The sequence below is a fragment of the Pundamilia nyererei genome, unplaced genomic scaffold, assembly GCF_000239375.1.
Source record: "Pundamilia nyererei isolate P.nyererei 1_Seehausen unplaced genomic scaffold, PunNye1.0 scaffold00070, whole genome shotgun sequence".
Taxonomy (NCBI): domain Eukaryota; kingdom Metazoa; phylum Chordata; class Actinopteri; order Cichliformes; family Cichlidae; genus Pundamilia; species Pundamilia nyererei.
Genome location: NW_005187471.1, coordinates 1,474,831 through 1,494,926, shown reverse-complemented (window position 1 = coordinate 1,494,926; position 20,096 = coordinate 1,474,831). Strand labels below are relative to the sequence as shown.

General features: G+C 43.9%; 1 protein-coding gene across 1 annotated transcript in view; it reads left to right on the top strand.

Annotated features, from left to right (window-relative positions):
• The first annotated feature begins 2,528 nt into the window (after positions 1 to 2,528).
• The window catches only part of ppp2r3a (protein phosphatase 2, regulatory subunit B'', alpha), a 29,130-nt gene continuing 11,562 nt past the window's right edge, over positions 2,529 to 20,096 (top strand). Inside the window, exon 1 of the mRNA XM_005736613.1 lies at positions 2,529 to 5,386. Within this exon, the coding sequence (XP_005736670.1) occupies positions 2,624 to 5,386 (2,763 nt within the window). The 5' untranslated portion in view covers positions 2,529 to 2,623. The remainder of the gene's footprint in view (positions 5,387 to 20,096) is intronic.

Below are 20,096 nucleotides of genomic sequence, written 5' to 3'. Positions count from 1 at the left end.
GTGTGTGTGTGTGTGGAAAGGGGTGGAAGGGGATTGCCTGTTTTTGTTTTTCCCATATAGTTTCTTAATTGTTGTTTACCCAGACACCGAACACCCCCTACCCCACTCTCCCCTACGCAGAAGCCCACCTCCTTCTCTTTCAGTTGTTGTTGTTGTTGTTGTTGTTGTTTTTGTTTTTTGTCTTTGACAGATTTAAGTAGGAAACTCCATCTCCTTAAGAACCCATTAAATATCATGTGTCTGCACACTCAGTCTAAGTTATTCTAACCTTTCTGTGCTTTTCCCCTCCTGTGGTCATTCTGAAAATCTTGAATCCCACAAGTATGCAGTCCTGAATTCACAAACGTGGGGTTTTGAGACACTGTTTTCATGTATGCTACGAATGCTTGTGGTTGTGTGACTGCAGTAGCACTATACTACTATTAAATTTTATGTCCGGACCATACAATATGTATGAGTACATATGTGTAAGATGTAATGCCTCTAAGCGATGTTCTTCTAGCACGGGAAAGAAAATGGAGAAATAGAAATTTGTGCATTAAATACAGAAACTAAGACATCTAAAACTAGAAAAGCGGAATGTAGAAAATGGAGTGGAGAGACAGAAATAATACTGAGCTGGGTCTTCACATGCCAAGTTATTTTCACTCTTGTGCATAGTCTTCAAATGATTTTAACAATCAGCCTTGTTTGCCATCCTACTACACAGTATGTTTGCTTTCTGAGACTGGTATTTATTGCTTGACTTCCTTTACTGTACAGATCAATGTCTCCAGTAGCTCTCAAATGCAGAGATGAGCTGAGTTGTTTTTTTTTTTGTTTTTTTTTTAAAGAAATGTTCCCAAGCAAATATGTTGAATATGAAGCAGGGAAACGGAGAACATAACATCCCATTTTCAGGAAGATGATGAAATGAACATATCACATAAAATATATGTGAAAATTAAAAAAAATGGTGTATATATATATCTATATCTATCTATATCTAGCTATCTGTAGAGATATCTGTCTATAAAATAAATGTTTTTAAAAACATATAAGTGTTAGTAGTTTCTGTATGTGTGACCATGCAAACTTTTGCTCATTATTTAAGGAGGAGAAATGGTGCATACAGATATATGTGTGGATATATATACATGCATAATTAAGATTACCAAGATGTATATCTTAGTTTAAAGAGTTCAACCTTTATTATTATTTCATATTTAATATTTCACTGTAAGGTTTAAATAAACAGTTATATTCACTAAAATAAATCAGTCTGTCCTGTTTTATTTTTTTCATTTTAAACTCCTTATTAATTGTAAATATCCTCTGGAAATGCAGTGGTGCGTCTTTATTTCCTTGACAAACATGCAATTTGTGCCCAAGAATGGAGAAAAACAGCAATGGAAACATGAAAGCGCCAGGTGTTTTCTCCCCCGTACAACACCTGCTTCTCTTTAGCTGAGTTGTGATTTCTCAGCAGGGTCATAGTAAAGTCTTTGTTGATCTTCTCTGACGAAACAGGGAGTCACGACTGTCTGCTTTAACATTCTGCCCTACTTTTAACTTGGGTATGTCTGGTACCTTTCTGCACCGTTATTTTAGAATGGCGCTTCAGTTCAGATTTTACTGATATAGCCAATTCACGACAAGAATGATTATATTACCTTATTTTAAAGCAAAGATGCTACAGCTGGATACTAACTGGAAATTGTAGCATCTTGCACACACAAAACACCTAATATGTGCACATGTATGGAAACACTCAAATACACAGTTGTCTACTTCTTGATTATTGTCGTAATAATTTACTTTTTCTCATGTTTTCCCTTTCTCACCCTGACTCCTTTCTCCTCCCTCTTTCCCCTCTTCTCTTTGTTTACTCACAGGTGGTGTCCTCCTATCCAAAACACATGCTCATCCTAACAAATTGCTGACAGAACAAGACGGACGGGGTAAGGGAGTACGGGAAAGAGAGATCTCCCAGACGCACACTCATAAAGAGAAAGGGGCCATTGGCCATCTGTGGTCAGTCCCCTGCTATTTTGCAGCTGCGTTGGAGTCAGCGAATGGTCCTGAGCTCTGATAGGAAAAAGAGTTTTTTTTTCTCCAACGTTGCCCAGGGGATGAGCCCAGGCTAGGGCAATGTTAAAGCCTCGCTGGCCTTGGATTAAGCCCCTTGGGCTATTTCGTGTAGGGATGGGTGATACCCCAGCTGGATCCTCTGCTGTCACTATTCTCCACAGCTATCATTAGTGGCTAATGAGCTGCTGCTAGAGAGGAAACTGGGAAGGTGCCTGCGGAGAGAGGTGAAACATTACAGCTCTTATTAAGAGGCCCACAGAGAATTCTTTGCCTATTTAAAGCTTTGACTAGCATGACTTTGCCATTTATTATTGTAGGCATTTCTTTATATATTTTGATAGCCTTTTTTGTTACAGCATAAAAATGGCACCTAGAAGTTGAAAGACTTTTTTTTTTTTCCAGGAAGATGATTCAGTGTTTGGACATAAATTATTTTTCTCATGAAGCAGTTTCAAAAATATATTTTTATTCAGGAGGAAGTTTGGTAGATTGTTTTTGTTTTACTCTTCCCGATAATTTTGACCTTCCTATTCCCTGAAGATCATTGGTCACCATGGCAGCAGCCTATCGTGTTGTTGTGAGCAGCGTGAGCTGTTACAACAGTGTGGTAGTAGACCGACGCACTCACTCCCATGCAGTACACTACTGCTCAGGGCCATGTGGAGCACTGTCCCAGGGCTTGGACTGCACTGTTGCACACCGTGGCACCTGTTCTGAGCTCCTTGTTGCACCTGACCCTCAATACAATGACCTTAACAGCTCGCCCATACACTCCCGCAACATTATTGCTCAGCAGCTTCCTAACCATGCTAAAGTTTGTCTTGCCATGGATAGTACTCATAATGGGAGCCTAGAGAGGGCAGGCAGCAGTGGCAATTTATCTTTAGGAGAAGAGAGCCCAACATGGCGTGGTAAGAAGACCTCTGGTGGTGGAGCATCGACTGGGAGTATGACCTCCTCTGGCAGTCTGAAGGATATTACCGAAGAAGCCATCAACCTGGCCAGTGGTAAACTCAAGGAGTTTTCATTTGATAAGCTCCGCCTCTCATCCTCCAGCCACATCACCTTCCGGAAAGGCCGGAAAGTCCGTCCTGACTCTTTTAGCCGTCGCTCCACCGACCTGGAGATTATTTATGGCCACTTCAGCTCCAACCTTACCACAAATGCAACTACTATGACAAATGGCACGGCTTCTTCCAATGATGAGAACCTGCCACCATTTGTGCAAGGGAAAGGAACGGTGCTAGAGGAAACAAAGATTAAGGGCAACCCAGGCACCATGTCGTCCATCACCAAAGTTGCTGGTGGCTCAACAAACAGCCTCACGAGTATTGGGTCATTAGACCAAAGTCTGAACACAGTGGCCTCCCTGTACCGCAACACCCTAGGAGAAGAGAACTTAATTGCCCGTCTGCTGGAGAAGACGCGAGCGGAGGCAGCTACTGGCGGAGCAGGTGGCGAAGACATACGTGCCTGCCTTGATATTCTGCTTAAATGTTCTGAAGACCTTAAGAAATGCACTGACATAATCAAACAGTGCATCAAACACAAAGCTGGTGGAGGCCCAGAGGATGGGGAAGCAAGCCCTGACAGTGTGTATCGGGCTGTGATGACTCGTCTCAGTTCCTATCTTAAGAGATTGCCTCTGGAGCTGGAAGGAATTGGAGGTTTTGGAGGCTGTGGACAGGGTGCACCTGGAAGCGGGCACAGTGATTTGGCTGAACTGGTTAACACTCTTCACTCCATCCAGCAGGGACCTTATTCGCCGATATTTGGCAATGAACAACCTCCTCGCTATGAAGATGTGGTGCTCTCTCCTCCAATCCCAAAGACTGTTCCACATTCTGTTTCTTCTCCATCCTCTGTCTCATCTACTTCTTTATCTCTAAAATCAGATTCCATCCATACCAAACCAGTTCAGAGCTCAGCCCAGCTTAGAGCTACCCCACTTACTAATGGAGTTATCCAACATCCACATACTTCGTCTTATACACAACATACTCTCTCTCCTCCAACCATTATATCCTCTTCATCCAGCTCCTCTCCAACACACTCCTCCTCCCCTCTTCATAACTCCCCGACCCCAGCTTATACACACACTCCCCCAGCATCTCCCATGGAGGCTCTTTATATTGAGGAGGAGGAAGCAGATATGGGAAAGACACCAGAACAAATCTCACAGCAGACACACACTCCATCTAGAGGGATGAACAGCAGCCAGAGCAAAAGTGGGACTATGATGGGGCAAAACATGCACCTGTCCCAAACACACACGCTCTATAACTCTTCAAATAATTTGCCAGTCAGCTCTGGCTATGGCTCAAATTGGCCTTCCTCTGCGTCACTAACAGTCTCTGCACCCAAAGCTGCTGCACACAGGAATGATGACATTGACAAGCTGCTCATGGACTTGGAGAATCTCTCTCAAAGTATGACTCATCCCAGAAAGACAGAGCCTCCACTTCCTGCCAAAACCAGGAAGAGAGATGGGATCCAGGGGATCACCTCCAGTGAGTCCTTCACTCAACCCAAAATGGCTCTGTTCCAAGTCTCAAAGCCAGACAGCCACTTAACCATGAACGGCATTAGCTCCAGAACTCCCCAGAGTTTCACTCCTCCTAAAGAAGAGAGGAGTGAAAATGTGGCAGGAGAGGAGGAGGATGGGGCATTGTTGCTGAGAATCCTTGAGAGCATTGAGAGTTTTGCCCAAGAACTGGTGGATTCCGGAGCAGGGAGCACAGGGAGTGCTGAGAGGAACAGTGGAAAGGAGCGGGAGGTGATGAGGCTCCTGCAGGATACACTGGCCACCACTGGCAGGGCTGATACACCTCTGGAGAGCACAAACCCACCAGCTGCTCCCACCGCTTCAACTGTACATACAGATGCAATCTCAGATACACTGATAAAACACACCTTGGCAAATACACCTGAAGTTTCACCTGCCCCAACACCTGCAGTATCTGATTCTGAAAGCAGTGCTTCAGCTGAACAAGCACCTAAATCTACACCTGAAAGTGCTCCCCAACCTTTGCCTACACCTACACCTGACCCTCCAGTCGAGTCTGTGGATAAAATTCCAGAAGCGTCTACAGATGAGGATGACTCAAAACCAGTCTCTGCCCCGATATCCTCTGCACCTGCAAACTTGCATTCCTCTACGCTTTCCGATGAAACCATACCTGTGGCCGCACCTGAAGCTCCAGCTCCTGTTGCTACGCCAACCACAGCAAGTGCTACCGTTGCTGTTGGTGAACATACTGCTTTGAGAGATGCTGGCTCAACCCTTCTTATCCAGCAGACTCCAGAGGTCATTAAAGTAAGTGTTCCAAAGTCACACTAACAAATGCATAATCTAACAGACAATCAAAGACATGAACATTTCAGAAAATAGTTTATTGGTGCTGTGAGATTTTTTTTATTATTATTGCATTTCAAGCTGCTGCTAGGAAATAAAGAAATGGGTGTTTCAAGGGCTTGAGTAATATGAAGTACTTATTCCAAGACGGTGCCATTACAGGTGCAGTCCACTGATTGGGAATTTGTCATGTTGGAAAGATTGCTACATGCAGTGCAACTCTGGGTTAATTTATGTTCATTGATGTATATAAAAATGTGCCATCTGTGCTTTTAAATGTTACTGTTGATCCATTTAGGTGCAGTATGAGGGCGCCTGACTGAGGGATAGACATAGACTGACATAGACATAGACTGAAAATAAACTGAGGATTTCATTGCTGTGGCACAACCGGACTGATGCTGCTGTAATTGGTGGTATTAATTAGCTCTAATTAACATGCTGTTACAGTTACTCTATCTTGGCTTGAATCAAAAAAGTTGAGGCTTTGGATCACAGAACAGAATAGCTCCTTGTTGTGGAGTGGCTCTTTGTTGGCTTTTCCTGGTTTTGAACTTGTTTTGTTCTGTAATTGTATGTGTGTGCAGGCGTATGCATGTGTGTAGACTTTGTTTTTCTTACTGTGGAAAATGTAACGGTAAATTGCAGTTGTGCTACAGAGGAAAAGAGAAGGGAACTAGAACTTGATAATTTTTTTGTCTGTGTCTGCGCGTAAGCTGGAGTTAATGATGATAAAAAGGCAGTGTTACCTCAGCCAGTCCCTAATGTGGATGTTCTACTGCAAATTGTAGATTTAGGTAATTATGCATGCCAGACAAACGCACATTATCATCAACACAGAGGAATCAAATCATTATTGTTGTCATTTATTCCCCTCTATATTTGACATTTTTCTCTTACTAATTTATTTTTCCTCTCTCGCTCCAACCATCCTTCTCCTCATCACGCTTCCTCTGCTGTTTATGTGTGTTTATTTACTGAGCTGTGTAACCTTATGCCCTGCTGATATGTAGGGCACCTATTTATGAGGTTACCATGGTAGCTGCCACAGTAAGAACGGAACAGCCAGCACCCGAACACATCATTACACAATCTCCTTCCTCCTCCATCTTCTGTGTCCCTATCCATCCCTTTTTTGTTTTTGTTTTTTCTGCTTATCTGCTCCCACATTTCTTGCAGTTAAACTCTCTCCGTTTTTCATTTTTCTGGCTTATAGGTCTACTTTTGTTTCTCTTCTCAGTGTCCTTCTTTCACCTGCGGTCAAGGATTATGTCCGTAGTGATCACTTCTTGTCTTCCAACCCTGTGATTGGCTGTTGTTTTATTTTGGGAGAGGTGAATAACTGTTGTTGCTGCGTGGAGAGCAGAGAAACCCAATGGGAGGTGCTCATTGGAGCACTGGAGGAAGTGGGGGGAGGGTTGGGTTGTTGGCACAGCAAGTGTTAATGGTATCATTACCCTACAACCCCCTCCACCCCTGGCACAGCTAGGTGTGAGGGAGACCTAAATCTGTCCACCCCTCTGTACTATGGCATCCCGTTAACAGACTCACTGTCGCCACAGTGTAAATGGACCGGCATACGTGCATGTGTGTGCATGTTTGTGTGCGTGTAAGCATGTGAGCATGTGTTATGCACACCTAGGCTTTATTACATGTCCAGATGTTCATACATGTGTGCATTTACATGTGTGTTCATGCATGCATTAAATTTGTTTGAGTTAAACGTGATGAATATCGGAGTCTGATCAACTGTGCGTGTGTGCATCTGTCTGGCTGTCTGTTTGTTGGCCCATGGGTAAGATGACCCGGTGCTACTGTGGGTCACAGCTGAGTTTGGAATAGCTCTTCGACACCCAATACCGATTCTGGCACTCTGGGAATTATGTTAATATTCCTCAGCGCCAACCCCGCCCTGCAATGCATTAAACTGCCAATCAAACTGTAAACAAGACAAGCCCCCTCATGCACAAGTGTGAAAATGCCCTCACACAACTGCAATGAACCACACACTCCACGTTGAACATTTGTAGCTTTGTTTCGCTTGGCACTGCCATAGCTTCACTGGGAAGTTCTGCTAAGCCCTCTATGGTGACGCAGGCCCTAGGCAGTAGTATCTTCATCTCTGCTTTACGCATGTTTATTGTTGATTCTGCTGCTGACAGACTAATACAGGGCTTTCTGCACCTGTCAGAACACACCCATTAATCTCCATCATGACAGGAAAGCTGACTGATATAAATCAGAGGCAAAGCCGTAACACTCATAGTGGGGAGATGTGATGGTGAGAGTCAATTAACTTTAAGGGCAATGGGCTTTGAATGGGCTTTCTTTCTATTCCTGTCTCTGTTTTTAGGTAATATAATAAAAGCTGCTTTCGGCTCCTCCCTTGTTCACAATGGGTTGGCCACAGTGAACGTTTGATTTGGCAGATTTTTACACTGGAAGCCCTTTGTTTCTCCTCCCATATTTAAACCAGAGGTCTTTCGCTTGTTAGGCATATAAGTAAACCACTACAGTATGGAGCCAAATTTTAGGTAACATGGTAAGATGTATTTTAAAATGAGACAACATTCACTGGTGGGTAAATGTAACCTAATTTTTGTTCTAGTGGCATTGCTTCAGTACAGTTAATGGTGGAATTGCTTGCAGACACTGACTGGATCTATAGCTGCCACTCTGATAGTTTAATTAACACACTGCTGGTTTAAGTAGTTTTATCAACTTCTGCAGATGTGTCACAGATTAACAAGATTAACATTGGTCTTTAGCTCATTTTAAATTTGATGGCAACAGTATGTCTCAAAAGAGTTGGGACAGAGCAATTTACCACTGTGTAGCTTCCCCATTCAGTTCAGACTTCTGGGAACTGAGATCAGCTGCTAGACTTTTTAAATAGGAATATTGTCCCATTGTCCCACTCTGCTATAGGATTTTGGCTCCTCAACAGTCCTAGATCTTCTTTGTCCTATTTTTTGTTTCATGATGTGCAGAATTTTTCAACATGGTCTGGACAGCACCTGGACTCTTCTACCATGAAGCCTTATTGTTGTAATAGTGCATTATGTGGTTTAGTATTGTCTTGCTGAAATTTGCAAGGCCTTCCCCGAGAAAGGCATCATCTGGATGGAATTCCAGTATTTCAGGATTGGCATGCTGCCAATTCCATAGCCATTAATACATCCTCATATCATCACAGATCCAGGCTTTTGAACTAGGCACTGATAACAAGCTGGGTGGTCCCTTTCCTGAGTATGGAGGATGCTCGATCCAAAAGGAATATTAAATTTCGATTAGTCTGACCACAGAACAGTTTTCCACTTTTCCTCAGTTCATTTTAAATATAGTTTGCAGGAAAAGACTGGACATTTCTTTGCTAATGGAGCTTTAACCTGGATTTCCTTATGGCACAGTGAACTGTGTTCACAGACAGTGAATTCTGGAAGTGCTCCTGAGCCCATGCCGTAATTTCCATGACAGAACCATTCTTGTTTTTCCGTGCAGTATTGTGTGAGGGCCTGAACATCCCAGGCATCCAAGACTGATTTTTGCCCTCATCGCTTGTGCACAGAGTTTTCTTTCAATACTTGGTATCTTTTGAAAATATTACATACGGTAGAAATATTCAAAGTCTTCACAGGTTTTTAATTTTTTTAATGCACCTTTGGTCTGAGCTATATGTCTCCCTATGTATACAGTAGTTCCCAAAAGAAAAATCAGTGGGTCTAATGGGGTAAGATTTGATCGGTTTCTTCTTGACCCTTTTCGAGAGTCCTTTGATTACTGGACAGTCTCAAAAAATATGTGAGTGGTCTGGTTTTCCCACATTTCCTCCAACACAGTTCCACTTTAATTTCTTTCACATATGATGAGATTATGAGAGGTGTATTTAAATACCACATTTTTAGTTTAAAGTCAAATTCTTTCCATAGTAGACTATTACTTTCTCTATGCCAGATTGTACACACCTCTTCCCATACTTTGTAGAATTTAGTCATTTTCCCTTAATATTTGCCATGTTTTGCATGGTTTCATTTATAATCTATATTCTTTGTGATTTTTACTGACCATTTACTGACTTTCTTTATGACTTGAATTGTAAAACGTCTTATCTGAATGAATCCATTTCACAATTTATAAATGCAGATTTTGCAGATTTGTGAACTTGTGCTTAACTCTCTAAGATGCTCGTTTCATACCCAGTCATGTTACTAATCTGTTGCCAATTAAGCTAATAGTCGCACAATGTTCCTCCAGCTGTTTCTTTTTAGTATCACTTAAATTTCCAGACAATAGTTGCCTCCATCACCACTTTTTGAGTTGTCTCACTCCTGTCAAAATGAGCTAACATTTTTAATGGAAGAGTATTGTGGATAAAATATGGCTTTATGACACTTGTGAATCCTTGCATTCTGTTTTAATTTACATTATACATAAAATGTAAAATGTCCATCCATCCATCTTCATCCGCTTTATCCGGGGCCGGGTCGCGGGGGCAGCAGCCTAAGCAGAGAAGCCCAGACCTCCCTCTCCCCAGCCACCTCCTCCAGCTTATCCGTGGGAACACCAAAGTGTTCCCAGGCCAGCTGAGAGAGATAATCTCTCCAGCGTGTCCTGGGTCTGCCCCGGGGGGCCTCCTCCCGGCGGAACATGCCCGGAACACCAACCCCAGGAGGCACCCAGGAGGCATCCTTGTCAGATGCCCGAATCACCTCAGCTGGCTCCTTTCGATGTGGAGGAGCAGCAGCTCTACTCTGAGCCCCTCCCGGATGGCCAGACTTCTCACCCTATATCTAAGGGAGAGGCCAGCCACCATTCGGAGGAAGCTCATTTCCGCCGCTTGTATCCGCGATCTCGTTCTTTTGGTCACTACCCACAGCTCGTGGCCATAGGTGAGGGTAGGGACGTAGATCGACCGGTAAATTGAGAGCTTCGCTTTTACACTCAGCTCCCTCTTCACCACGACGGACCGGTGCAGCGTCTGCATTACTGCAGCTGCAGCCCCAATCTGTCTGTCGATCTCCGGCTCCCTTCTCCCATCACTCGCGAACAAGACCCCGAGGTACTTGAACTCCTCCACTTGGGGCAGGAACTCATCCCCGACCCGGAGTGGGCACTCCACCCTTTTCCGGCTGAGAACCATGGCCTCAGATTTGAAGGTGCTGATCCTCATTCCCGCTGCTTCACACTCGGCTGCGAACCATTCCAGTGCGAGCTGGAGGCCCTCACCCAATGAAGCCAACAGAACCACATCATCCGCGAAAAGCAGAGATGAGATTCTGAGACCACTGAAGTGAAAGCCCTCCGCCACTTGGCTGTGCCTAGAAATCCTGTCCATAAAAATTATGAAAAGAATCGGTGACAAAGGGCAGCCCTGGTGGAGCCCATCACCCACCGGGAACGAGTCCGACTTATTGCCGGCAATGCGAACCAAGCTCTTGCAACGGTTGTATAGGGATCGAATGGCCCGTAGCAATGGGCCAGACACCCCATACTCCCGCAGCACCTCCCACAGGTCACCCCAAGGGACACGGTCGAATGCCTTTTCCAAGTCCACAAAACACATGTAGACTGGTTGGGCAAACTCCCAACTCTCCTTTCCAGCACCCTGGCATAGACTTTCCCAGGGAGGCTGAGGAGTGTGATCCCCCTGTAGTTGGAACACACCCTCCGGTCCCCCTTCTTAAAGATGGGGACCACCACCCCGGTCTGCCAGTCCAGGGGTACTGCCACGCAACATTGTAGAGGCGTGTCAACCAGGACAGCCCTACAACGTCCAGAGCCTTCAGGAACTCGGGGCGGACCTCATCAACACCAGGGGCTCTGCCACCAAGGAGTTGTTTAACTGCCTCAGTGACCTCGCCTCTGGAAATTGGCGGGTCATTCCCCTCATCCCCAGACTCTGCTTCCTCCTCGGAAGACCTGTCAGTGGGATTAAGGAAGGCCTCGAAGTATTCCTTCCACCGCTTGACAATTTTCTCAGTCGAAGTCAGCAGCGCTCTGCCAGCACTATACACAGTGCAGGTAGCGCACCGCTTTCCCCGCCTGAGACGCCTGACGGTTTGCCAGAATCTCTTCGAGGCAGTCCGAAAGTCTTTTTCCATGGCCTCTCTGAACTCCTCCCACACCTGAGTTTTTGCTTCAGCCACTGCCCGGGCCGCATTCCGCTTGGCCTGTCGATACCTGTAGGCTGCCTCCGGAGTCCCACAGGCTAACCAAGCCCGATAGGACTCCTTCTTCAGCCTGGTGGCTCCCTTCACCTCTGGTGTCCACCATTTGGTTCGGGGATTACCACCATGGCAGGCACCAACCACCTTGCGGCCGCAGCTCAATGCAGCAGCTTCGGCAATGGAGATGCTGAACATGGTCCACTCGGACTCAATGTCCCCAGTCTCCCTCGGAATGCTGTTGAAGCTCTGCCGGAGGTGTGCGTTGAAGATCTCGCGGACTGGGGCCTCTGCTAGACATTCTCAGCACACCCTCACTACGTGTTTAGGTGTACCAGGTCTGTCCAGCGACCTCCCCTGCCACCTGATCCAACTCACCACCAGGTGGTGATCAGTTGACAGCTCAGCCCCTCTCTTTACCCGAATGTCCAGAACATATGGTCGCATGTCTGGTGATACGATTACAAAATCGAACATCGACTTGCGGCCTAGAGCGTCCTGGTGCCACGTGCAGTTCTGGACACTCTTATGTTCAAACAAGGTGTTTGTTATGGCCAAACTGTGATTTGCACAGAAGTCCAATAACAAAACACCACTCGGGTTCAGATCAGGGAGGCCGTTCTTCCCAATCCCGCCCCTCCAGGTCTCGCTGTCATTACCCACGTGAGCATTGAAGTCACCCAGCAGGACAACAGAGTCTCAAGGTGGAGCACCTTCCAGCACCCCACCCAGGGACTCTAAGAAGGCTGGGTACTCTGAACTGCCACTCGGCGCATAAGCGCAGATGACAGTCAAGACCCGTTCCCCGACCCTAAGGCGCAGGGAACAAACCCTCTCATCCACCGGGAAAAACCCCAACGTACCGGCAGCAAGCCGAGGGGATATTAGAATACCCACCCCAGCCCGCCGCCTCTCACCAGGGGCAACTACAGACTAAGACAGAGTCCAGCCCCTCTCCAGGAGACTCGTTTCATTGCCCAAGCCATGCGTAGAGGTGAGCCCGACTATATCTAGCCGGTACCTCTCAACCTCACACACTAACTCAGGCTCCTTCCCCACCAGAGAGGTGACATTCCATGTCCCAATTGCCAGTCTTGGCAGCCGGGGATCAGTCCGCCAGGGCCTCCGCTCCTGGCCGCCGCCCGGCACACAATGCATCCAACCCCTATGGCACCTCCTGCGGGTGGTGGGCCTGCGGGAGAATGGGCCCATGTCCCCTTTTCGGACTGTGCCAGACGCTCGCCCTCGGGCACCCTCCCCGGGCCTGGCTCCAGGGTGGGGCCCCAGTAACCCTATCCTGGGCAGGGTAAACTGTTCCCTCGATGTTTTCTTCATAAGGGTCTTCTGAATCGCTCTTTGTCTGGTCCCTCACCCAGGACCAATTTGCCATGGGAGACCCTACCAGGGGGGCAAAAGCCCCCAGACAACATAGCCCCTGGGATCCCTGGGACACACAAACCCCTCCACTACAATAAGGCAGCGATTCACTGAGAGGAATGTAAAATGTGTTTTTGGAATTGGGGGTTGTATATAAACTCATTCGCTGACAGCACAGTTAACATACTTAAAATAGGCTTGTGATTAGACTGGTGTTATGAGTACTCAGCTCAGTGTATGCAGATGGGAAGTAAAAATGCAATATTGCCTGCTATTCAGAGCCTTTGTGAAAGTATTCATCAGAGTACCGCTCAATGGTGATTCACCATATATCAGCTTATTATAAAGAGATGGCTGAGTGTTCCTATCTGACTTTTTAGCCAGAAGAGGAAAGTGCACTGTTGACCTTTTAAAACAGAAATCGGCAACTTCTTTTGGTTCAGACAGTTTTGAAAGAGTATGGAAGGAACGATAAGGAGAAGCATGGAGATATAAAGTAAATTATTTTTTGGTTTCCTGAGCAGTTGGCTTTGGGAAGGAGAAATGCAAAGTGCATCTAAAGTGGGGGGGAGGGGGGGGATCTGCAGCTCCCAGTTGTTGACTCTGGGTCAGCAGAGAGTGACATCATTCCTCAGCTCCTTCCACAGGAAATAAGGTCACAGCGGGGACCTTGGCCAAGGTGCACAAGCACACAGTTGAATGCTTTCATTTAAGCACGCATACAGTGCTCTTGAAAGACAGTATAATAGGTTGCTATGTGTAGGAAGAGTTTTCCCAATACAGTTCATACCACCAAGGTATAGACAATGGAATCAGATCATGTTCATACTATCAACTTGGTGGAGCTCATTTGGCTGGATGATCCTTTTTTTAAGTGCGCACATATGCACAGGCATACACACACTTGCACAGAGAGCACTTTTAAGCATCTGACATCATAATTCACCACTCCCTAGTGCAAGGTTGGCTGTGATCCAAGTGCTTTTGTCAGTGTGATGTCCTCAGCTGCAGTGTGCGTGTTCATTTGCACACATACGCACCAATCCACACGCCTGACTTTTTTAAGGAACTGTACTTATTCATCTGAAAGGTTTTAATCTCAGCAAGAGTCACCAGTGTGCAAGTTTTTGGGCCTCCTGCCGGGTCACCATGAAAACCAGCACAACATGTTTATTAGCATTAGGTAGGCGGTGGGATTCCCCTACCCCAGAATATCAGTTCTGCAGTGCGATTGGCTAATGGGGACTCCCTCTTAGAATCATGGCACCAGGGGGAGATTTAGGTTTATGTGACTGTGTTGATGTGGGTGTGACCGTGTGTGTGTGTGTGAGTGTGTGTTTCTTTCCTCTTGAAAGAGTTTGCCAATGTTCCAGAACACCATGACTCGGTGGGAGCTTGGGTGTCACCTACCCCCACCCATCTACTTCCAGTCTACCTATTTAGCCCCCACTCTTCCCCTCCCTCATTTTCCTTTGAACTCACCCTTCACCCAATTCCACCCAGAATGTCCTGTGGGATTTCTCCAGAAAACTCCCTCAGCGCTAAAATACTCTCACCGCTTGGCCAAAACAAACATGTTTGGATGTCTTTACTGAAAATGTATGTGTGCTTGTTAAGTCAGGAGGCAGAGAAGGAATTCAAAAAGAGTGGAATGCAACCCAGAGATGTGTAGTATAACTGAGTTATTGGACTCCTTTTTCTTCATCCTGACCTCTAACTCCATCGGGTCATTTCACACATTTTGAAGCAGAGCCAAAAAGGTCAATGGCAGCAGAAACAAGCATCTTCTGTCAGGTGCATGGTCACAGTCTAATTTAAGTGACAAACTGCTCACAAGTGATAACCGTTAGACAGCTGCTACCCCCTAGTGACTGTAAGGCCCAACCATACCATAAAGTACTTTGTAAGCTTGCAGTCTGATTTCACCCTGGTTTGTTGAAATTAATAAGGCCTATAGCATCATCTACAGGAGGATCTGTGAACTAATTGATATATACAACTAGAAAATTAATTTACCAATGAAACTGCTATACTTAACTATTTTTGTTGCAATATTGCTTCTTTTTTAGAGAAAACTGCTCCGTGTTTAAACATAATCTCCACTGATTGCGACATTTTCACAGTTATACAGTTGGAAGGACAGTGGTGCAATATACTTGGTATGAGAGAAATGTTACCTTTTGTCTGATATTATGTCGACACAGACTGATATATATTTTCTTATGTTGCATGTTAGAAGAAAGCAGTTTCCTTTTCGCTAATGTTTCTTTGTTGGTTTTTAAATGAGCTGCAATTTAGGATTATATCCGTTGTGTGCATGCTATAGTGCTATCTGAGTGTCATGTACAGAGTTTTGTTTTTAATATTCCAAAATATTATATATTTAAATAATTATAGAGGAAGCAGGACTGATCTTCTCTGGTATTGGTGGTTTGAGGTCTCTTGCTGCACTCTAGTGACAGCTCCCTCACTGTAGCTCCATGCTGAGGACCAAAACTATTGCTGATGTAGGATTAGCTCACTTGCTCTAAATCCTAAGATAGCCATGGGAAATGTAATGCAAAACCTGCCCTGTTAGCCATATGTATAAAAATAAATGCCAGTGAAGGACTGGAGTTTGTTGTTATTAAGCATTAGTTGTTGACAGGCGGTTTTCCCAGATAAGGGAAATGGTTCACTGTGTAATTTTTCAGATGTAGCTTGTCTGGCAAGTTTCCCAGAAATAAGTAAAAAATTGACACTAAACCTCTATAAATATTTTCGTAACATTAGGAGTCCCCTTCTGTGACCACTCGGGCAGTTTATATTGAGTTAAAATTGCATGCTAATGTTTTACATTTCCATGCCATGTAACCATTTAGCGAGAAAGTGCATATGAGCATCACAGATCTAACACGTGGAAAATTATCTCTTTGTATCTTCTTTAATATCTGTTTATGAAGATTTGTAGACACTCAGAATAGAAAATATAGGGCTCTATTTAGTTTATAGGTAATCTCAGACATATCCAAATCTTATAAATACAAGTCCCTGTTATGTACGTATTAGGATTTATTATTTTTTTTGTTGACAAAAAATAACTGGACTTTTAGCTGTGTAATATCAGTGTCAGTGTCTGATTCCAGTCAGACAATTAGAGCAGATGTGTTTTTAACTGCTCCCATGTTGCCTTCCTGTGATTGGGATGTGAGTTAGACCGTAGCCAGCACTGATTAACTTTGTCTATCACAGAAGCGGGAGTTTAACTCGGTTCATTCTTCCAAGTTTAGAGAGGAGGTTCCCAAGGTAACTGTATGTGTGGGCGCGCATGTATCAGTGTGTTTGTATGCATGCGTGTGTGTTCTTCTTGAGAGGAAGAGAGAATGGGTGTAAAGAATAGAGCAGCGATGTGAACTCTGCTTTCCACTGTTGGCACGGGAACCCTGGGAGCATTCCTCCCTACACTCGATCCAGGGAAAGGGTTGTCACCATGGAGATGGCATTTGGCAGGCCTGGTCTAAAGTGAGTGTGTGTGTGTGTATGGATGGAGAGGCGATAGTAGCCTGTTCCATGTGTATCGGGTTCAAGTTGAAACTTTATTTGTCCTAGTTTGTTTCATTGCAAGAATTAGAAATAACATTACATAAAATTATGAGACTGGTATGCATAACTGTGCACACTTGCCAATGATAAAATAATTGCTTTAATTCTCCTATGTACTTAAAAGTGTGCATGGATATTTCAGTAATTTAAGCCTTTTTTAAAATGCTGTATAAAGAACTATAAGGTCATTATCACATTATTATTATGATAGTAGTAAATTGTGTCAGAACATTTCCATATTAGAATATCTAAGCAGTCCAGTTAAACAGTAAATGGTTGGCTATAGCTTTACAAGTAAATTTTATTTTGACTTGACAAACATGTCTTTCTCAATGTTTGTTGTCGTGTGTGTGTGTGTGTGTGTGTTAAGTCTGCCTGGTGCCTGAAGCAGAAATAAACGTGAAATCGGTGGCTATATTTACACAGATAATTTTACACAGCGGACAGGCAGTTTCATAGAGCAGGTGTGTGTGTGTTTAGGAAGTTGTCATGTTCACACTATTAAGCTGCTCTGAAAGACTTGGTTCCTGTTAAGTGAACACATCAAGGCGCACGTCCACACCCGCACACAACCACATGTGCAATATGCCCTGACAAATTAGAGACATGTATCAATGCACTAGTAAAGACTGCAGGAGCACACGTGTGCGTGTCAAGTGCCAACAGTCGGATGAAGGCGGCAGTTGTTGTTCGACAGCTGACCTGCTGTGCTTCCCATCGTGCATTTATTTGATCAGTGTTGTGAAGGCTGCTGACTCACCTGTTTCTGTGGCTGTGTGGCTGGATTAGATCTGAGGGGTGGGCAGAGAAAAGCTTGCAGACATCACACACACACACACACACACACACACACACACACACACACACACACCTGTTACGTTGCCTTTTGTTCCTGTTAAACTTCCATCAGCCGCCAGAGTTTCTCTTCACTGTTATGCTTCTTTTTCTCCTGTCTGTGTAAGAAAAAGTGGGTTCGAACCAAATATATTCAGGAAGGATGCAGGATGCTCAACAACAACAAATCCTTTTTTTACAACTTAGAACATATTCAAAGTGACATGTAAGGGGCTATGAGTAGATTGCTGATGTGCAACATACTTGATAAGATGACCAAATAGTCTTTCCCAATGGATCATCCTGTTGTCAGAGCAGTCTGTCTGATCTAACTGGTCCCACTGTTTGAGTTCAGAACCAGGTGGATACATTCTCTATTATTGCATTCATCTGATATTGAGTCAGTGTCAGAAGGATACATCTGATAATGAGTCGGTATCAGATGTTTTGGTCCAACATGAGGGAAACATTTGTTTGTTTAGCTCCTTAATACTCAATTAAGTTCACCAGCTATTTGTTTAGAATATTGTGGTGTAATGAATACAATTTAGCTGTTCCTTTTTTAATTAAAACAACTAAATTAAAAGATGTTGACATGCTTGGAAAGAGAAACTACACAAGCACATTGTCTTGTCTATGCTCAGTTATCAGATCCATTTCATATAGATTTTCATATTCAAGCTGATTATAAGTACAGCTTGAATATGAAATTCTACGCTATTTAATTATTTAATTTAAGTTGAGTAATTAACTAGTCAAAATTCTGCCTTGACGTTGCATTTCTGTTGGCCTCATGTGTCCCTTCTTGTAGGAACAGTTTGTCCCATTGAGTGTTTTCATGTCACCTGAGCTCACTAACTTCATACGTACTGCCATGGACCGTCACTGGAGTTTTACAGTTTGTATAGCTTAGTAAATTGGTTGTTTTTATTCATTTTTTCTGGGGTTTTTTTTTATCTTTAATAGCAGGCTAATCATCACAGAACATTCAAGATTCCAGGAGGAAAATTGAAGATTTAAGAACAAGGGTTTTAGGACCAAACGGAGCAATTTTGACAGGGCAGGGTTACACTGACTGTCAGTCACAGGAAAAGAGCACACAGCTGCCTGGTGGCATTCCTTTCTGGCTCCCATTACACTCTCACACAAGTACTGTAACTCTTTATACAGAGATTTATGATAACACAAGCTCATTGCTACAGCTGAAGAGGTTGTGCAGAGGAAGTGGAGAGAATGAACTCCCTTTCATTGACCAGGATGAAAGAAAGTAGAAAAAAAAAAGCAAAAGAAAGGGTCAAAAAGCAGGGTGGGATTTCACATGAGATAATAGGCTGGTGAGACTCTAGTGCACATTTGTTGAGTGATACAATATATTTGCTGTATAATGTTTCCCTCTGAAGCATGGAGGTAATAGGTAGCTAGCATTAGACAATGTGTGCATGTGACAGTATCTGTATCTGTGTGTGGGATCGGTATGCAACCCTGGCTTCAGTATGGATCCCAGCTGTTCCAAAGAATTCAGCAGGGCACACGGGGATCTGAGAGGAGTTACCCTAAAATACAAGGTGACTCATTTATTTTTCTGGAAAGCTACTCACACACATGCATGCACACTGAACCTTTCTGTATGCAGTATGGCTCAAACTGGAAGAAACAATAGTGTCACAAATGGAACAAATACAATAGTAGAAAAACGGGGAAAAAATTGTTCAAGCTATAAAATGAACCATTTGACCAAGATGAAAGTAACACAGTGTATTAAATAAAGTTGTTAGTGGCAGTCATGATGCATCAAGTACAGTATGTGCAGATATCTTGTGTACTGTCCTAGACTTCTAGGTATTTGAGCTGGACAGATTTAAAATGGGTCACCCTGTACATCCTGAGGGATCCCCTCTGTGTTCGGCTTCAGATTGGTGTTGCTTGGCATCGAAAGGGTTTTAGCTCAGCCTTGGTAAATTTAAGGGAAGCCTTTCAGGGAGCATTCGAGGACACACTGCTGACAGTTTATGCTCTATTTATTCTCACTGTTAATTAGCTATTACCATCCGAGGAAATTTGTCTGTACTGTCCATGTATCTATTCAATCGCCATTCAGGAGCAGTAATGTGGTTTGATATTTCACATTTGGATATTGCTACTAACCGTTGGTGTCCATACATTAAAGAGCATAGAAACAGACAGCAGTAAATCTATTACTTCCAAAAATTCAACTGCTACTTCTGCATTATTGATTGCAGAAGACTAGATGCAGAGGTGATTACTTTAATAAAATTTGATAACTGAAATCTTGGTTCCTTGTTTTTACTACTTCTCAAATGTAAGGATTTACTGTTTTGTTTTTTTAATATTAATAATTCATCTATTCTGAGAATCTGTAAGTCGAGTAAAAATGCCGAACGGTTCCTTTTTCATCCTCTCAGTTCTTAAGAGGAGCTGCTGTTTGTTCTTTCTTTCATGTGACAGTAAGCTGATGATTTTGTTTGAGAAACTTAGCGGGATAACCACATCACCTTGTATTATGGAAGATTGTCAGTAGTTGCTTTGGATTTGTGATTTTGTTTTACTGACAAAGGGCTGGATGAATGATTTAAACTCAGAGCAGTCGTGCTGTTAAGAGGGAATGTCGGAGGTGGAAAAAGGATAAACTGCATGTATCATTTCAAATTCTAAAAGACTGCTGGCATCGCTACCAGAACACTGTTAAAGAGGCA